Here is a 17,149-nt window from a genome sequence, read left to right as displayed (position 1 = left end):
AAGTGCCTGGAAGATCATTCCAAATGATAGTTACAATAATTGTCACCACTGATAGGAACCCGGCCATGCGGGGAGGGTGCCAAGCACCTCATACATGTGGATTCTTTGGGTCATCATGACACCCTATTATTAGTATTATTTCCATCTTACAGATTGAAACTGAGGCCCGGAGAAGTGGAGCACCTTATCCTGGGTCTTACATACAGGTAGAAGTGGTTCAAACTCAAGACCGTGTTCTAATCCAAGGAGGTGAGAAGCCCTGCCCCAGATACGAGTTTCTGATCTTGTGAGTTGGAAAATTTCCTCCTTCCAGGCACCCTGGATCTTCAGTGACCTTGCTCACCCCCTTGGCCTCTCTAGACCAGACACCTCAGCCCAGAAAACCAACTGGTTCCCCCAGAAAATGGACAGAAATAAGATTCAGAGCAACAACAAAACAAAACAAAAAGAAACTTTTTAAATTTTATTTAAGAAGCTCAAGGGCTGGTGAGGGAGGGGAAGAAGAGAGGCTTCGGTGATGGCGCCCCCCTCTGTACCCCACCTAGTACATTCTTAACGGATATGAGCACCTGACAAAGCCAGGTCAGGAAAGGGGAGTCTGGATCCCACAGCGCATATTAGCTGGAACCGCAATGTCTGAAAGGAAGAAACCAAGGTTAAAACAAAGGGCTCCAGCAGAACCCCTCATGCCCCCCCTGGGGACCCAGAAATCCTAGGAGCCCCTCTTCTTTGGGAAACTAGAGTTCTGGCCCTGAGCCCCACCCTCCCTCAGACCCAGCAGTCCCGGCCCCAAATGCTCACCTATCTGCTGAGGCTTGGGCAAGTTCAGGTTGTCCATGACCTTGACAAATTCCTCACAGCTGAGAGTGAGCCGAGGGTTCAAAGTCCTCTCCTCCTCCACAGTGGACACTGTGAGCCCTAGTGGCCAAGGGAGGGGAAGAATGTCAACCTGGCAAGTGCCTGGGGCTTCCTAGGACTACACTTCCCAGGAGGCTTAGGGTGCATCTCGGGCCTGGGACTAATAGGCTCTTCCCAGAATGTTTCTGAGATCGCTGGCTCTCCTCAAAGGGCACTATGGGAAATGTAGTTTCCCACCGTCTCTAAGCTCTATAAGGAAGTCCCAGGAAAACTCCTGCCCTCCGGAATTCTAGTTGTAGCTTCTCCATCCACACTCGGCACACCTAAGCACTTAATCTTTTTTGGCCAGAGGAATTTCTAGGAATTGTAGTCTCCATGCCCCACAAGGACTACAGCGGTTTGGTACGCCCTCTCAAATGGAAAGTTATGGAAGTCCCATACTTCCCCCAGGAAGCCCTCACCATGGTAATCATGAGCAGGGTAGACCAGACAGTCTCCTGGAAGCGTGAAGATCTTTTCATGGACCGAGTGGTACAAGGTCTTAGCACAGCCTGGGGAGGGAAAGTTCAGAGGAGTGAATCAACAGGACAGGAGCCCTCTAATCCCTTCCTTCAAGAAAAGGGTGGGAGGATAAAATCACATAGCTAAACTGCCCCCCTCATTTCCTGCCAGGACCCCTCTGCCTAGGCACAGAAAGAGAGGAAAGGGCATTCTAGACAGATGGAACAGCATAGGCGAAGAATTGAGGAATGGTGAGAAATTCACCATGGTGGTAAGTAAGGTTGGGATGAGATCCTGAAGCACCAGGGAGTTGTGCCCTCAGCCTGGGGATGCCAAGAAAAGCTTCAGGGCAGGGAGGCTGGACTAGAAGGTAAGAAACTGAAGACATGAGGCCAAAGAGAATGGTTCCAACAACAACCTCTGAGTCCTCAACTGGGGCGGGGGCAAACCTCTCTAGACCATCATTCCCGCCATTCATGTCAGCCCAATCCTTCAATTTCGTAACTGTGCCGGGAGTGGATAAATGGGAGATGAGGCACCTCGGAAAGAAACAGACAGACACAGACGGAGGCATGAGGAGAGGAAGAGGAAGCAAGAGGCAGCCTGGGGCTCTGGTTACACACTTCCAGCTCAAGGTTGTCCTATCTTTCCTCTGTCTTTATCAGGGCAGCTAAATCCTCCCAATCTAGTGTCAGCCCCGTAGTCGCACGCACACGCTGAAGGGCGGGCACACCCAGAGGTTCTGAAACTAAACTCCCTTCCCACAGTGAAACTCCTGAATCTAACTGCCCCCCTAGCAGCCGAACTCCTGAATCAAACTCACACCCCTCTCCGCTGAGACACCTCCAGCAGCCAAACTCCTTATGGGGTTTAAAAATATGTCCACAGGGGCGCCTGGCTGGCTCAGTCGGTAGAGCATGTGACTCTTGAGCTTGGGGTTGTGGGTTCAGGTCCCACGTTGGATGTAGAGATTACTTAAAAAAAAATAAATAAATAAAAAAGGGCTCCCTTGGGCGGTACATACACTACAATTGGAATGATACAGAAAAGGTGAGCGTGGCCCCTATGCTAGGGTGACATACAAATTCCGTGAAGCATAAATATTAAAATATTATTAAAATAAATAATAAATATATGTCCACAAACTCACTGACACTTTTCTGTTCAAAATGTGATCCTTTTCCCCTCGCCTTGACTTAGTGGTCTCCACTAAGTGACATGGCAGAGGTTAACTTCTGAGACTAGGTCATTAAGAAAAAGTTAGGGCTTCGGACTGCTTGCCCGTTGCATCTCTCTGATCACGCCCTCTGGAGGAACCCCGCTGCCAGGTCATGAAGACAAAGCACCCCCATGGAGAGGTCACATGGTGAGAAACTGAGGCCTCCTGCCAACAGTGGGAGCCAGCTTGCCAGCCATGTGAGTGAGGCGCCTTTGGAAGCGGACCCTCCAGCCCCAGTCACGCCTTCAGATGACGGCAGCCCAGGCCCTAGCTTGACTGTGCCCTCCATGAAAGATGCTGAGCCGGAACCACCCAGCTAAGCTACTCCCAGAGTCCTGACTCTCAGAAGTTATGCGAGATAATGTTAATCATTGTTTTAAGTCATTACACTCTGGGGTCATTTGTTTCACAGCGATAGATAACTAACGCCCCCCCTTGAATCTAACTGTCCCTCAATACAGTAAACCACTGCATCTGCCCCCCAAGGGCCATGACTCTAACTCTCCCCGACTCCAGCGTCTAAACTTCTTGAATCTAATCCTGACGCCCTAAAACCCCCATTCATTCATTCTTACAACAGGTCCTTAAAACTCTGGTGTCATTCTAACACCCATTCATTCATTCTTACAACAGGTCCTTAAAACTCTGGCCCACGCATAACCATCCTACGATCTCAGGCTGGAGAAGGGGGTCTGTGACCTTGCTGGAAGTCCGTCCGCCCACACCCTCGGATGAGCAGGGCATCTCCAGTGAAGGCCATGCTGTGGTCATTCAGGACGAAGGTGACACAGCCTGGGGTGTGGCCGGGGCTGGCCCGGGTCTCCAAGGCCTGGTGGGGAAGGAATGTACAGACAGTTATCAATAAGCCAAGGACTCTGGTCTGATGGCAAAACTGACCCCAGAAGCACCCATCCCACCTCAGGATCACATCTAGCTAGCATAGTTTTTTGCAAAAAGATTAGGTGTGCCTGGGTGGCTCAGTCAGTTAAGCGCCTGACTCTTGATTTCAGCTCAGGTCATGATCTTGCTGTTCATGGGATCGAGCCAGGCATCGTCTGCCTCTGCACTGACAGCATGGAGCCTGTTGGGTATTCTCTCTCTCCCTCTGTCTCTGCCCCTCCCCCACGCACCTGCTCGCTCGCTGTCTCTCTCTCTCTCAAAATAAATAAATACACATTTAAAAAATTAAATAATAAAATTATGTTATTGAAATGAAATTAAAGATGCTATACACAAATATTTAATGACATGAAAATATGTTAAATATCCGGTAAGTGCTAAAAGCAGATTAAAAAAAAAAAAAAACTTGTACAGTGTCATCTTTTAAAAAAAATTTATTCATTCACTCAAAATATATTTTTTTCTTTAGGCTTTTCCTACATTAACAATTTTTAAACAGAAAACATGTCATTTTATAATTAAAAGTAAAACACAAAATTCAGGATAAACTAAAGATGTAAACATTAAAAGAACCGTAAGAATTCTAGAGAGAGAAAAAAGAATTCTAGAGGAAAATATATAAGGATATTATGAGTATATAAGAATATATATAAAATCATATAAAGATATATATAATCTTTTTTTAAAACATGACTTTTTTTAACGTTTATTTATTATTGAGAAACAGAGAGAGACAGAGTATGAGCGGGGAGGGGCAGAGAGAGGGGGAGACACAGAATGAGAAGCAGGCTCCAGGCTCTGAGCTGTCAGCAGAGAGCCCGACGCGGGGCTGGAACTCACGAACCGTGAGATCATGACCTGACCTGAAGTCAGACGCTCAACCGACTGAGCCAGCCAGGCGCCCCAAAGATATATATAATCTTATAAATACGTAAGGAGATTATACACACACATACACACACACACACACATATAAGGAAAAACAGTGACAAGGATGACCACATAGTTTAACTTCATCATAGAAAAGAACAAAATAAGAGTTAAAAGACAAAAAACTCAGACAATATTAGCAGCATGTATAAGAAAGTATTATAAAGTGTGAATAGCCATCATATATAAACAGCTCCTAAGCATCAATAAAAACTCCCAAAAGAAAAATGCACAAAAGAAAAAAAAAAAAAAAAGAGGCAATTATGGAAGAGGAAACAAATAGTCAAAAACCATCTGAAACAATATTTGATCTCCCTTTTTTGGGAGAAAAGGAGGGAGATTTAAATGTTAAAAACCCTCACTTTTCACGTACCAGATTGGCAACTGTTAGGGTATTGCTCAGGGTGTTTGAGGCAAGCCCTTTTGTTTCCCGGGACGCGGGTATGACTCCATGTAGCCATTTCAGAGGGCAAGTTTGTAGTGTTTACCAGCATCTCAAATGTGCACTCTTTCTGACCCCTCAAAGTTACTGCTGTTAAGTACTGTTAAGAACTTCCGACACATGTGCAAAAAACGCCCACGCAGGAAAATCCTCATTATCTAAATTCCCACACTCAGTTCAGGGAAGCAACTGTCAGAAAACAATTGTTACCCTAATGATCTAACAACCACTTAGAAGATTAGTTCCCCGCTCACATAGCACCCTTCCCACCAATTAGCATCCTGGTCCAGGTCAGTCTAATCAGCAGATTATAGAAGGGCACCATGTGCAGACCCTGTGTCCACACCCAGCACCCATTCTGCCCTTCCCCACTCACAGGTCTCCAGTTTGGCTCGGGGCATCCGTGTGCCCAGCCAAGCACTTCCTTAGCCTCCGTGGTAGCTTGGGTGGCTTCTGACACGGTTCTCTGGCCACCAAGATCTCCGTAAATGTCTGAGAACGTCTGAGAAAGCTTTTCCCTTCCTGATACAAGAGTTTGCCACCTCTCCTTCCCACTTCATCTGGTTCTGGACAAAGATGTGATGGCTGCAGCTGCAGCAACCACCTTGCAACCATGAAAAAGAATCCCCAAAATGATAGCGCTGCTTAATCGGACCATGACTGCCTTCTTCCAGACTCTATTACAGGAGAACATTGAACACCCGATTATTTAAGCCACTGTATGGTTTTTTAAGTCATGTATTGGTTTTTCAGCCAAACGCCTTCCTAGCTCATATATAATAGGATAGATGCGCAATGCCAAACAAATGCAAAGCAAAATCACAGACCTTGCAAAAGCTTGTGGGAAAAATCGCAGGCATCCTGCACCAAATTAACACCTTTTGGTGGCAGCAAAGGGATATCTTTCACTTTTTATTTGGTCTGTTTCTGTACTCTCTGAATTTTTCTTTCTCAGGAGCCTTTATTTCATTTTATTTTTATTTAAATCCAAGTTAGTTAACATACAGTGTGACAGTGGTTTCAGGAATAGAATTTACTGATTTATCACTTACATAGAACACCCAGTGCTCATCCCAACAAGTGTCCTCCTTAATGCCCCTTGCCCATTTAGCCCACCCCCCACCCAACACCCCGCCAGCAACCCTCAGTTTGTTCTCTGTGTTTAAGGGTCTCTTATCACCTGTCTCCCTCTCTGTTTTTATCTAATTTTTCCTTCCCTTCCTTTGTGTTCATCTGTTTTGTGTCTTAAAGTCCTCATATGAGTGAAGTCACATGATTTTTGTCTTTCTCTGACTAATTTTACTTAGCATAATACCCTCCAGTTCTATCCAGTGTTGCAAATGGCAAGATTTCCTTCTTTTTGATTGCTGAGTAATACTCCATTGTATATATAGACCACATCTTCTTTATCCATTCATCCATCGATGGACATTTGGGCTCTTTCCATACTTTGGCAATTGTCGATAGTGCTGCTATAAACATGGGGGTGCATGTGCCCCTTCAAAACGGCATCCCTGTACCCCGTGGATAAATGCCTAGTCGTGCAATTGCTGGGTCGTAGGGTAGTTCCATCTTTAGTTTTTTGAGGAACCTCCATACTGTTTTCCAGAGTGGCTGCACCAGCTTGCATTCCCACCAGCAGTGCAAAAGTGTTCCCCTTTGTCCACATCCTCGCCAACATCTGTCGTTGCCTGAGTTGTTAATGTTCGCCATTCTGACAGGTGTAAGGAGGTATCTCATTGTGGTTTTGATTTGTATTTCCCTGATGATGAGTGACGTGGAGCATCTTCTCATGTGGCGGTTGGCCGGCTGGATGTCTTCTTTGGAGAAGTGTCTATTCATCTCTTTGGCCCATTTCTTCACCGATTATGTGTTTTTTGGGTATTGAGTTTGATAAGTTCTTTATAGATTTTGGATACTAACCCTGTATCTCTGAATTTTTTTTTAAAGCAAAAGACATGGGTGTCTTTCAAACTAAATGTTGTGATGGATGATCAGGAGTAGTGTTCAAAGTAGCTAATCACAGTTGTAGCAATGGGTATTGACCAATCAGAAGGACATCAGCCATGAACAACCAGTACAGTTAGAAACTATCTATATGGTCTATATGGTACGGTGAAAGTATATATATGGTATATGTAATTGTGTATGTGTATAAATTGGACAAGATTTTAATATCGATTGAGCAAAATCCTGCTTGCCACGTAGATCAAGATTCCTTAGGCCCTTGGTGATGGAATCTGTGTCGCAAGTGGCTTGGCTAGTGAGCAGGATCCCTGGCCGTTCCCTTCTCTGGAATATCTAGAATCCGTCCTCCACCACCATGTACCTCCCACCGTCCCACCCATCTTGGGCCTCATCCTCTCCTGCTCGGAACAACCACCAGCATCCTCCCTGGCCCGCCAGCCTCCATCCGTCTCCCGCATGACCCTGAAGGGGGTTTCTATTGCCCAGATTCAAACCTGCTCCTCTCTGCTCAAGACTCTTCCTTGGCTCCCACTGTCCCCAGGGCAGAGTTCTGGGTCCTCGGCCTAACTTTTGAAATGCCCCTGCTCTGGTGCCTGTCCACCTTCACAGCCCAGTGTCCTATAACATCCTCCATTTCTCAACACGCCCAGCTACTCTGAAACCCAGGGTCATTTCCAGAAAGCACCAGGTTTTTCCACACCTCTTGCCCATGCAATTCTCTCTGCTAGGTACACCCTTCCCTCTTCACCCATTAGTCAGATCGACTCATTTCCAAGAGCCCTGACATTGACTGACCCCTTCTCCTGTGCCGGGCTCTCTTCTAAGTGTTCAACTCGACTGAACTCACTCAGTCCACACACACCCTTATGACGTAGGTACCGTTCCTGTGCCCATTCTGCAGATGAGGAAACTGAGGCACAGGATGAGAATAAGAACGTGCCAACTATAACCATATACTAGAATATGAACGAATCTCACGGATAAGACAAAAGCAAATAAAATGCACTAGACACAGAAGAGCAGAAAGGTGTGGAATGGAATAGGATGGATGGGGCAAGGAGGGGGATAGGATAAAGTGAGAAATCTCAGGGTGCCCACTACACAGTACAGGGAAGTGGTATTTCATGAAGTGGAGGTTTCATTGGCGAATCCAGAAGGAAAACATCCCATCTCATGGCGAAGGTGCATGGACCAGTGGTCAAGAACAGTTTTCTGAGCCAGGTGACATGGGTTCTAAATTTGGCTCAGCTATTACTAGCTGTGTGTCCTTGCACAAGTCACTTCACCTCTCTGGGCTTCTCTACTCATTTGTAAAATGGGGATAATAATTGTCCCCACCCCATAGGGCTATTACAAGGATCAAATTATTTTGTATCTGTAAAGCACTTAGAAAAATGCCCAGCACACAATATTCGCTGTATAATAAAAGTAACATAATCATGATGATGTTTTAAAATTTGTAAAAACACTGATCTACTGGAACCACAAGGCCTCCTGGGTTCAAATCCCCGCTTGGCCACTTTCTCAGTGTAATTTTGGGGCAAGTCACTTCCCCTCTTTAAAAGGGGGAAAATATTTCCTTCTCTGTAAAATGGGGAGAATATTTCTGATCCCACTATGTGGGTATGAAGGTTGAGATCTGTTTGTCAGAGAAGAAACAGCAAAGGCCCAAGGGCCAGATTCAGCCATAGAAGTGTTTTGTTTGGACTGCTCAGGAGTTATGAGAAGTCTGCATTTGTAGTCTACCCTTAAGGAGTAGAAGATTTCGGGGGTGTCTGCTGGCCCAGTTAGTTGAGCATCCCACTCTTGATTTCGGCTCAGGTCATGATCTCAAGGTCATGAGATGGAGCCCTGCATTGGGCTCTGTCGAGCTCCACGCTGACAGCACGGAACCTGCTTAACATTCTCTCTTAGGGCGCCTGGGTGGCTCAGCTGGTTAAGCATCAACTTTGGCTCAAGTCACGATCTCATGGGTGGTGAGTTCAAGCCCCACGTCTGTGCTGACAGCTCGGAGCCCGGGGGCTGCTTCGGATTCTGTGTCTCCCTCTCTCTCTGCCCCTCCCCAGCTCACACACACTTGCGCGCTCTGTCTCTCTCAAAAAAAAAAAAAAAAAAAAAAAAAAAGTGGAAGATTTCTGAAGAACGTATATTTGCAGCTTCTATTAAAAAAAGAGAGAGAAGGCTTGGCAGTAGACAGACTACATTCCTAAACATGCATAATCAACTCGAATTGTGCAGTGGGTGTCCCGCCTCATACACAGAACACACACCCTAACATTTGCCACAGGCCCCACCACTCCCTGCTGCCTGCAGCAATGTTTGATTATGAAAATCCTTCCAGACAAAAGCTGAGGAAATGCACTTACAGACTTCAGCACAGTGTGTGGCAAGAAGCAAACCCACAATGCTTGTTAACTATTGTTAAATTCTCATTATTACCACTAACCGATATCAAAATATATACCATCTATTCCAGTTGCCAGCAAAGAAGAAGAAGTTGAATGACACCACGAGCAAACAACCGGACGCACCCAGCACGTGGAACGTTCTACAAGACAACAGGCCGGAAACTTCAGAAGTCAATGTCATGGTGCAGAAAGGGTATGAAACTATTGTAGAATTATTTGTTGTAGCTTTAAAAAAACGTTTATTTATCTAGAGAGAGAGTGAGAGGAGAAGGGGCAGAGAGAGGGAGAAAGACCAAGCAGGCCCCACGCTCATCACAGAGCCCAACATGGGACTTAATCCCACAACCATGAGGTCATGACCTGGGCAGAACTCAAGAGTCGGCGCTTAACCAACTGAGCCACCCAGGTGGCCGTAAAGTGTTCGAGATTTACATGAACCTCGTTGGGTCCTGGTTCCTAAAAACAGCCTTAAAAATGATTCATGGCCTGGATTTAAGAATGATTTCAGAATTATTGTATATTTTCTGTGACAAAGATTTTGTAAAAGAATTGTTCTCAAAGTGTGGTCAAGGGAACCTTGAGGGTCTGCGAGGTGAAAACTATTTTCACGAGAGTAGGAAGACTTCTTCCACCCTTCTTACTGTCATTCTCCCATCAGAGTTCGGTGGTGTTTTCTAGAAGCTCCGTGGCTGGTGATGACGTCACTGCTCTGACGGCTGATGGGAGTACTTGGATATTCTTGTGTTAAAAAAAAAAGTCTCAGTTTTAACTTCCAATGCAGTAAATTTTGTTGGATCTCTGAATAGGTATGTTTTATTTATTTTTTATTCAGGGGCGCCATTCAGACCCTCTGCCTCCCTCTCTCAAAAAAATAAAAAAATTAAAAAAAAAAAAGTTGTGGGGGTAAGCACCTAATATCTTGACCTCACGCAGGTCACCTGTTCTTGAAACTGGATAATCTCAGCGGCAGAATATTCTGCAGGGATTCCATAGGCCTGCCTAACCGCACATTCTTTCACATTTCTTCTTCCCATCCACGGTGCTGCAAATACGTGACACCTTTCAGCAGGTGCTCCTTCCCGGGGGGGGCTTCCCGCTGCAGGGGTAGCTTCTCAAACTCGGTCCCATCCCCTGAACCAACAGGAAAGAGACCCGCCCCGCAAGCTCACTCGCCTCGCAGTTCCCACGGCCCACACTGCCCCCTGGTGGCAGGCGAACTCTTGCCTCCTATTCCATTTGGTCCCCAGGTTCATGCCACGACTCCTTTATTCAAAAGCACTTCATCTTGGGGGCTCCTGGGTGGCTCAGTGGGTTAGGCATCTGACTCCTGATTTTGGTTCAGGCCATGATCTCATGGTTTGTGAGTTCGAGTCCCGCATCTGTGAGCGCAGAGCCTGCTTGGGATTCTCTCTCAAAATAAATAAGTAAACTTAAACAAAGCAAAACAAAACCCTTAATCTTGATATAACCAACCACTATTTCTGTGCACTCTGAACTCAAAAACCCAAAATGTCTTTTCCCACTGCAGCTAAATACTCTGAACCTCCATCAGCCTTCCTTTCCTTTGTGAAAGAAAACAACATTAGTTGTGATGTTCAGAGGACAGTGTACAGATATCTACAACTTGACGATGAGTCAAAAATTAAGACAGGTGATGGATGGACCCGACGTACACGGTCAATTTTTCTTTCAATTTTTCTGTATGCTTGCCATTTTTCATAAAATGTTGGGAGGGTTCCCCAATTCAAATAGTTCCAAATAGAAGGAAGCACTGAAATCCTCATTTGGACTACAAGAGGACCACCTGGGAGCTTTTATTTTATTTTTCTTAATATTTTATTTTTAAGTCATCTCTACACCCAACGTGGGGCTTGGACTTAACCTCGAGATCAAGAGTCACAAGCTCTGCTGACTGAGCCAGCCAGGCACCCCACCTGTGAGCTTTTAAAATATACTGGTTCCCTGTGTTCACCCCTAACAATTAAATCAGAATCTCTAAAGTGGGATCTGGGGGATCAGTATCTGGCAATGCTCTAAATTAACATATTAAACAAACAAGACTAACTTTCTGAATCTGCCAGTCCTCATGGGAGCTGAAATGTTCACATCTCATTGCTCATTAAAACAGAAATTTATTTCTGCAGTGAAACCATCCAAATCTGGCCCACTGTGAATGCAAAATATACAACCAGCTCAAAAAAAACTGGCAATTTCTACTCAAGTTAAGTGTATGTCAGTCCTATGACCCAGAAAGTCCATTCCTTGGAATTGAGAATAGTGTCCACCAAGAGATCTGTATAAGGACCCCTCACAGTCGCATTAGTTCATAATAGCCAAAAACTGGAATCAACCAGCAAAAGGAAAATGGATAGATTGCCATAAATTCATATAGTGAAATGCTCTACATCAGGGGTTGGCAAACTATGGCTGCTGCACCAAATTTGGCCTGTCACCTGTTTTTGTATGGCCTGAGGGCTAAGAATGGTTTTTACACTTTTTTCATGGTTGGAAAAATAAATAAAAATGGGAGTGGTATTTCATAATACATGAGAATGCCGAAATGAAAATTTCGGAGGCCATAAATAAAGTTTTATTGGAGCACAGCCATGCTTATTCATTTATGCATTGTCTACGACTGCTTTCACACCAACACAACTGAGTGGTTACAACAGAGACCATATGGCCTGCAGAACCGAAAACAGTTACTGTCTGGTCCTTTACAGAAGAAGTTTGCCAATCTCTGCTATATAGCAACAGAAGGAAAGGACTACAAATACATACAACATTGTGTGGAGTAAAAGAAGCCAGGCACAAAAGAATACACATTGTATGACTCCTGTTGACAAGGTCCAGAACATGTAGAACTAATCTGTGATTAAATAAGTCAGAAGAGGGGCGCCTGCTGGCTCAGTCAGTAAAGCATGTGATTCTTGATTTTAGGGTAGTGAGTTCAAGTCCCACGTTAGGCATGCAGCCAAGAAAGGAAGGAAGGAAGGAAGGAAGGAAGGAAGGAAGGAAGGAAGGAAGGAAGGAAATAAGGAGGGAGGGAGGAAGGGAGGGAGGGAGGGAGGAAGGAAGGAAATAAGGAGGGAGGGAGGGAGGGAGGGAGGGAGGGAGGGAGGAAGGAAGGAAGGAAGGAAGGAAGGAAGGAAGGAAGGAAGGAGCTAATATTGTAAATCTTAAAAGTCCTTCTCTGGGAATCCAAGCTGGTGCAGCCACTCTGGAGAACAGTATGGAGGTTCCTCAAAAAACTAAAAATAGAACTACCCTACGGCCCAGCAATTGCACGACTAGGCATTTATCCAAAGGATACAGGTGTGCTATTTCGAAGGGACACACGCACCCCCATGTTTATAGCAGCACTATCGACAATAGCCAAAGTATGGAAAGAGCCCAAATGTCCATCGATGGATGAACAGATAAAGAAGATGTGGTGTATATATATATATATATATATATATATATATATATATGTGTGTGTGTGTGTGTGTGTGTGTGTGTCTGTGTGTGTGTGTATACACACACAATGGAATATTACTCGGCAATCAAAAAGAATGAAATCTTGCCATTTGCAACTACGTGGATGGAACTGGAAGGTATTATGCTAAGTGAAATTAGTCAGTCAGAGAAAAACACAAATCATATGACTTCACTCATATGAGGACTTTAAGAGACAAAACAGATGAACACAGGGAAGGGAAACAAAAATAATATAAAAACAGGGAGGGGGACCAAACAGAAAAGACTCCTAAATATGGAGAACAAATTGAGGGTTACGGGAGGGGTTGTGGGAAGGGGGATGGGCTAAATGGGTAAGAGGCACTAAGGAATCTACTCCCGAAATCAATGTTTCACTATATGCTAATTAATTTGGATGTAAATTTTAAAAAATAAAAAATAAAATTTAAAAAATTCATCAAAAAAAAAGTCCTTCTCATAAGGGAAAGAAAATTAGAAATAAAAAAATAAGTAAGAAGAATGGTGTTTTGATGGGGGTGTCAATGGCCAGGGAGAAAGACAAGGAAAACTTCTGGGGTGATAGGTATGTTCTGTATCTGGATCTTAGCAATGGATGCTCAAGTGTAAACATATGTAGGAATTTACAGGGTGCCCGGGTGGCTCAGTCGGTTTAGCATCAGACTTTGGCTCAGGTCTTGATTTCATGGTTCATGAGTTCGAGCCCTGCATTGGTCTCTCTGCTGTCAGCACAGAACCTGCTTCATATCCTCTGTCTCCCTCTCTCTCTGCCCCTCCCCATCTCATGCTCTGTCTCTCTCTGTCTCAGAAATAAATAAATATTAAAAAAAAGATTTTAATAAACAAATAAATAAATAAAACGGGGGGAAGAAAATGAGGGAGGAAAAAAATGTGGCCATCGCTAAAGGTATCTAAAGAACACAAATGAAAACCACACAGAACACTGAATAATCATAAAGACAGGTACTGGCAAGGGTTGGCAAGGATGCCCAGAAACTAGCACTTTCATTCGCTGCTGGTGGGAACATAAAATGGTGCAGCCACTTTGGATATCGGTCAGTCGGGTCCTCAAAGTATTAAATATATAGAGTGATTATTGATTTAGCAATTCCATCCTAGGTGTGTATATATATATATATATATATATATATATATATATATGCAAAAAGAAATGAAAATGGAGGGACACACAAAAACTCGTACATGAGTATTTTAGCAGCATCATTTATCATTGCCAAAAAGTGGAAAGAGCTAAAATGTCTATTGGCTGATGGATGAATGAATGAGGTATATTCACACAATGGAAGAGTACTCAGCCATAAAAAAGAATGAAATGCTGATAGGTGCTACAATACAGGTGAACCTTGAACATGTAGGGTCAGCAACAGAAGCGCGTCAAAAAAGGCCATATAACACATGATTCCGTCTCTATGAAATACCCAGAACACACAAGACTGTAGAAACACAAAAGAGATTAATGGTTGCCTAAGGCTGTAGGGGCAAGAGGGGAGGGGGCTGGGGTGACAATCAGGGGGAGTGGGATTTCTTTTGGAAGTGACAAAAATATTCTAAAATTAATTGTGGTGACGGATGGACTCAACTCTGAATATACTAAGAAGTGTAAAGTTCCAGTGGATGAATTGGACGGTTTGTGAATTATACCAATTAAGTTGTTCAAAAAAACAGACACAGGGGCGCCTGGGTGGCTCGGTCGGTTACGCATCCGACTTCAGCTCAGGTCATGATCTCGCGGTCCGTGAGTTCGAGCCCCGTGTCGGGCTCTGTGCTGACAGCTCAGAGCCTGGAGCCTGCTTCAGATTCTGTGTCTCCCTCTCTCTCTGCCCCTCCCCTGTTCATGCTCTGTCTCTCTCTGTCTCAAAAATAAATAAACGTTAAAAAAAAAAAAAATTAAAAAAAAAAAACAAAAACAGACACAGAAGGGGCACCTGGGTGGCTAGTTCAGTTAAGCATCCAACTCTTGACTTGGGCTCGGGTCATGATCTCAGCGTTCCTGGGTCTGAGCCCTACATCGGGCTCTGCGCGGACGGTGTGGCTCCTGCTTGGGATTCTCTCTCTCTCCCTCTCTCTCTCTGCCCCTCCCCTCTCTTAAAATAAATACATAAACTTAAAAAAAAAAAAAAAGACACTGAAGCTAAATTCGCCACAGCTAAACCCTTCAACATGCATGCATGCATTCATTCATTCAGTCAGTCTAACAAAGGGCTCATCTTGACACAAAATCCCCACAGTTTTTCACTCTTCTAAGCCTTCTCAACTCAAGAAGTGCTTGCTAATACCTGACAATTACGTGCAGTGTATGTAAAAGTACAGTGCATTTTTTTTTACCCGCTTCCAGAAGAGGACTTGAAGACACCACATCCATGTAGCTAAGCCCTCTGATCCCACACACAGCCCTCATTTCCTCTAAATGCTCTGACTCATATAAACTATCCCCATTTAGCAAAACCCTCTAACCTGGAGGCCAAGACTTCATCCTATCCCTTGACCATTCTGTCCCCAAAGTCAGCCAGACTCTCCGTATCTTTAGCCAGTCTGATCAGAAAAACAAAAGCTTTGTTAGGTGTTTCTCCTCCCCCAGCCCCCCCTCCACCTCTATCTATTGCTCTGGGTTGAAATTCTGGCTGGAAATCTGCTGACTAGGCCTGTGACAGCGAAAAAGAGGTAGGAACCTTCAGACCCTTCCTGTGTGAAGCAACAGCCATGCCAAGGGTGAGACAAGCTGGCACGTGGCGGGGGGAGGGGGGAGGTGGGTGGGGGGAGACATTTAAGGAGGTGGTGGCTTGAAGGTGCCCACCCTGCCCTTGCCTGGCCCTGAGGGCGGACACCTCCTTAAATGTTGTGCCCTAGGCGCCTCGATGGCCTCACCCTGATCCTGGCTCTGGGCAACAGGAGGCTCCTTCCTCCAACAGCGGCTCTAGAAGACAGCGCTGGGTCTCTCCCTCAGCCCCGGCTTCAGAATTTTAGCCCTCGATCAACTTTTATGGAGATGCCAGGCCAAAAGAGCTGCTCCAAGGTGGTAGGAAACTCCACAAATGTTGTTGACTCAAGGGGCCTGGCCAAAGACACACCTGCCCAGCCTCTTGCCCCAGTGCCCCACCTGCGTTTATGGCGCCCTCCTCCCAGAGACAAATTCAGGGATCAGAAATCCAGGCCAGAGGCCCCTCCTACCCCAGGATTCAGGAGCCCAAGCCCCCAGCCCCCTCTTCCCTTAGGTCCAAGAAGTCCAGGCCACCACCCTCTCGGGACCCAGGATCCAACTCACGAAGCGCCCGAAGTGGATGGAGTCCCCATCCTCAATGTGCAAGTCAGCCTGGGCCCCGCTAAGGCGGGAGATGACAGACTGGCAGCCGGGGAGTAGGGACCGGAGCAGCCCTGAGCCCGTAATGTGATCCGCGTGGCAGTGGGTATTCACTGGGGGAGAAAGGAGGGCCAGGTCCAGGAGGGCACAGAGGAGGACGCAGGCTTCCCAGCCCCCAACGCCCTCCTCCCTCAGACCCAGGAGTTCGGTCTCCAGACTGACCAGCATACAGCAGCCGCAGCCCCAGTTCCTTGACCAGCTGGGCATCCCGAGGCGCTGTCTCCAGAACCGGGTCGATCAGAATGGCCTCACGGGACTCTCTGTCACCCAACAGGTACGTGTAGGTGCAGCTCTTGGGCTCAAACATCTGGGAAGGGGGCGTGGGACAGGTGAGAGCGCGGAACCAGACTTCCACTCACTGGGGACCCAGGACTCCGAGCCTCGATTCGATTCTCTTCCTAAGATCCAGAAGCAGAAACCCTTCTTTCCCCTCGGCGTCGGGAGTCTGGGGCCCCTGCACCTTACTCCATCTGAACCAATGAGTCCCAACTTTCCAATACCCCCCCCCACACACACACACTCCCCCGCCAAATCAGGGTCTCCAGCAGCCTCTTCCGTCTAGGACTCAGGAGTCCGGCCCCAAGCCCCGGGGATCCCAGATCTCCTCCCTTTCAAGGAACCCGGAGTCCCGCCCCTGCCACCGCCCAGCGCCCAGTAGTCCCGTTGCGGGTCCAGCGTCCTCGCACCTGCCGTAGGAGGATGGGGACTCCAGACCCGCTGCGCTGGCTGAGCTGCCGCCCGGCGAACCTCAGTGTAGCCCCCGCCATCGCGCTCGCGGCCGGGTGGGACCGAGCTGAGGCGCAGCGCCGGCGGAAGCCGGGTGCCCACTGGCTGACCTGGGCGGGGAGGGGCGGGGCGCGGCGCGGCGCGGCGCGGGCGGGGCGGGGCGGGGGCGGGGCCGTCTTAAAGGGGCCGCGCCCGCGGCCGCTGGGGTGGGGGTGGGGGTCCAGTCTGGCGAAGAGACTTCAGACACCGAGAAGACGGTGAGACAGAGAAACGGCGAACGGGGATACACTCAAAAGGCGAGGGAGAGACGTTGGGAGAAGCACGGACAGAGAGAGAAATGA

The 17,149-nt window shown here is 46.6% G+C and overlaps 1 protein-coding gene and 1 pseudogene across 2 annotated transcripts; one reads left to right on the top strand and one right to left on the bottom strand.

Annotated features, from left to right (window-relative positions):
• Positions 1-448: 448 nt before the first annotated feature.
• ETHE1 (ETHE1 persulfide dioxygenase) lies at positions 449-16,924 on the bottom strand. Of its 2 annotated transcripts, XM_019434552.2 has the most exons (7): positions 16,769-16,924; positions 16,245-16,389; positions 15,987-16,135; positions 3,278-3,407; positions 1,320-1,409; positions 802-918; positions 449-636 (listed from the first exon to the last, which is right to left on the bottom strand). In XM_019434552.2, exons 1-7 carry the CDS (start codon positions 16,847-16,849, stop codon positions 584-586), a joined length of 765 nt encoding a protein of 254 aa, XP_019290097.1. In that variant the 5' UTR covers positions 16,850-16,924; the 3' UTR covers positions 449-583. The 2 variants fall into 2 exon arrangements, with proteins under 2 accessions (XP_019290097.1, XP_019290098.1); XM_019434553.2 differs by lacking the exon at positions 15,987-16,135 and having other exon boundaries at positions 16,769-16,883.
• LOC128778124 (U6 spliceosomal RNA) lies at positions 2,363-2,475 on the top strand (annotated as a pseudogene).
• Positions 16,925-17,149: the final 225 nt, after the last annotated feature.

Source organism: Panthera pardus, unplaced genomic scaffold, assembly GCF_024362965.1.
Source record: "Panthera pardus isolate Hobbes unplaced genomic scaffold, ASM2436296v1 HiC_scaffold_18, whole genome shotgun sequence".
Lineage (NCBI taxonomy): Eukaryota > Metazoa > Chordata > Mammalia > Carnivora > Felidae > Panthera > Panthera pardus.
Note: the sequence above shows the minus strand (reverse complement) of the source record. Positions and strands in the feature narration are given on the sequence as shown.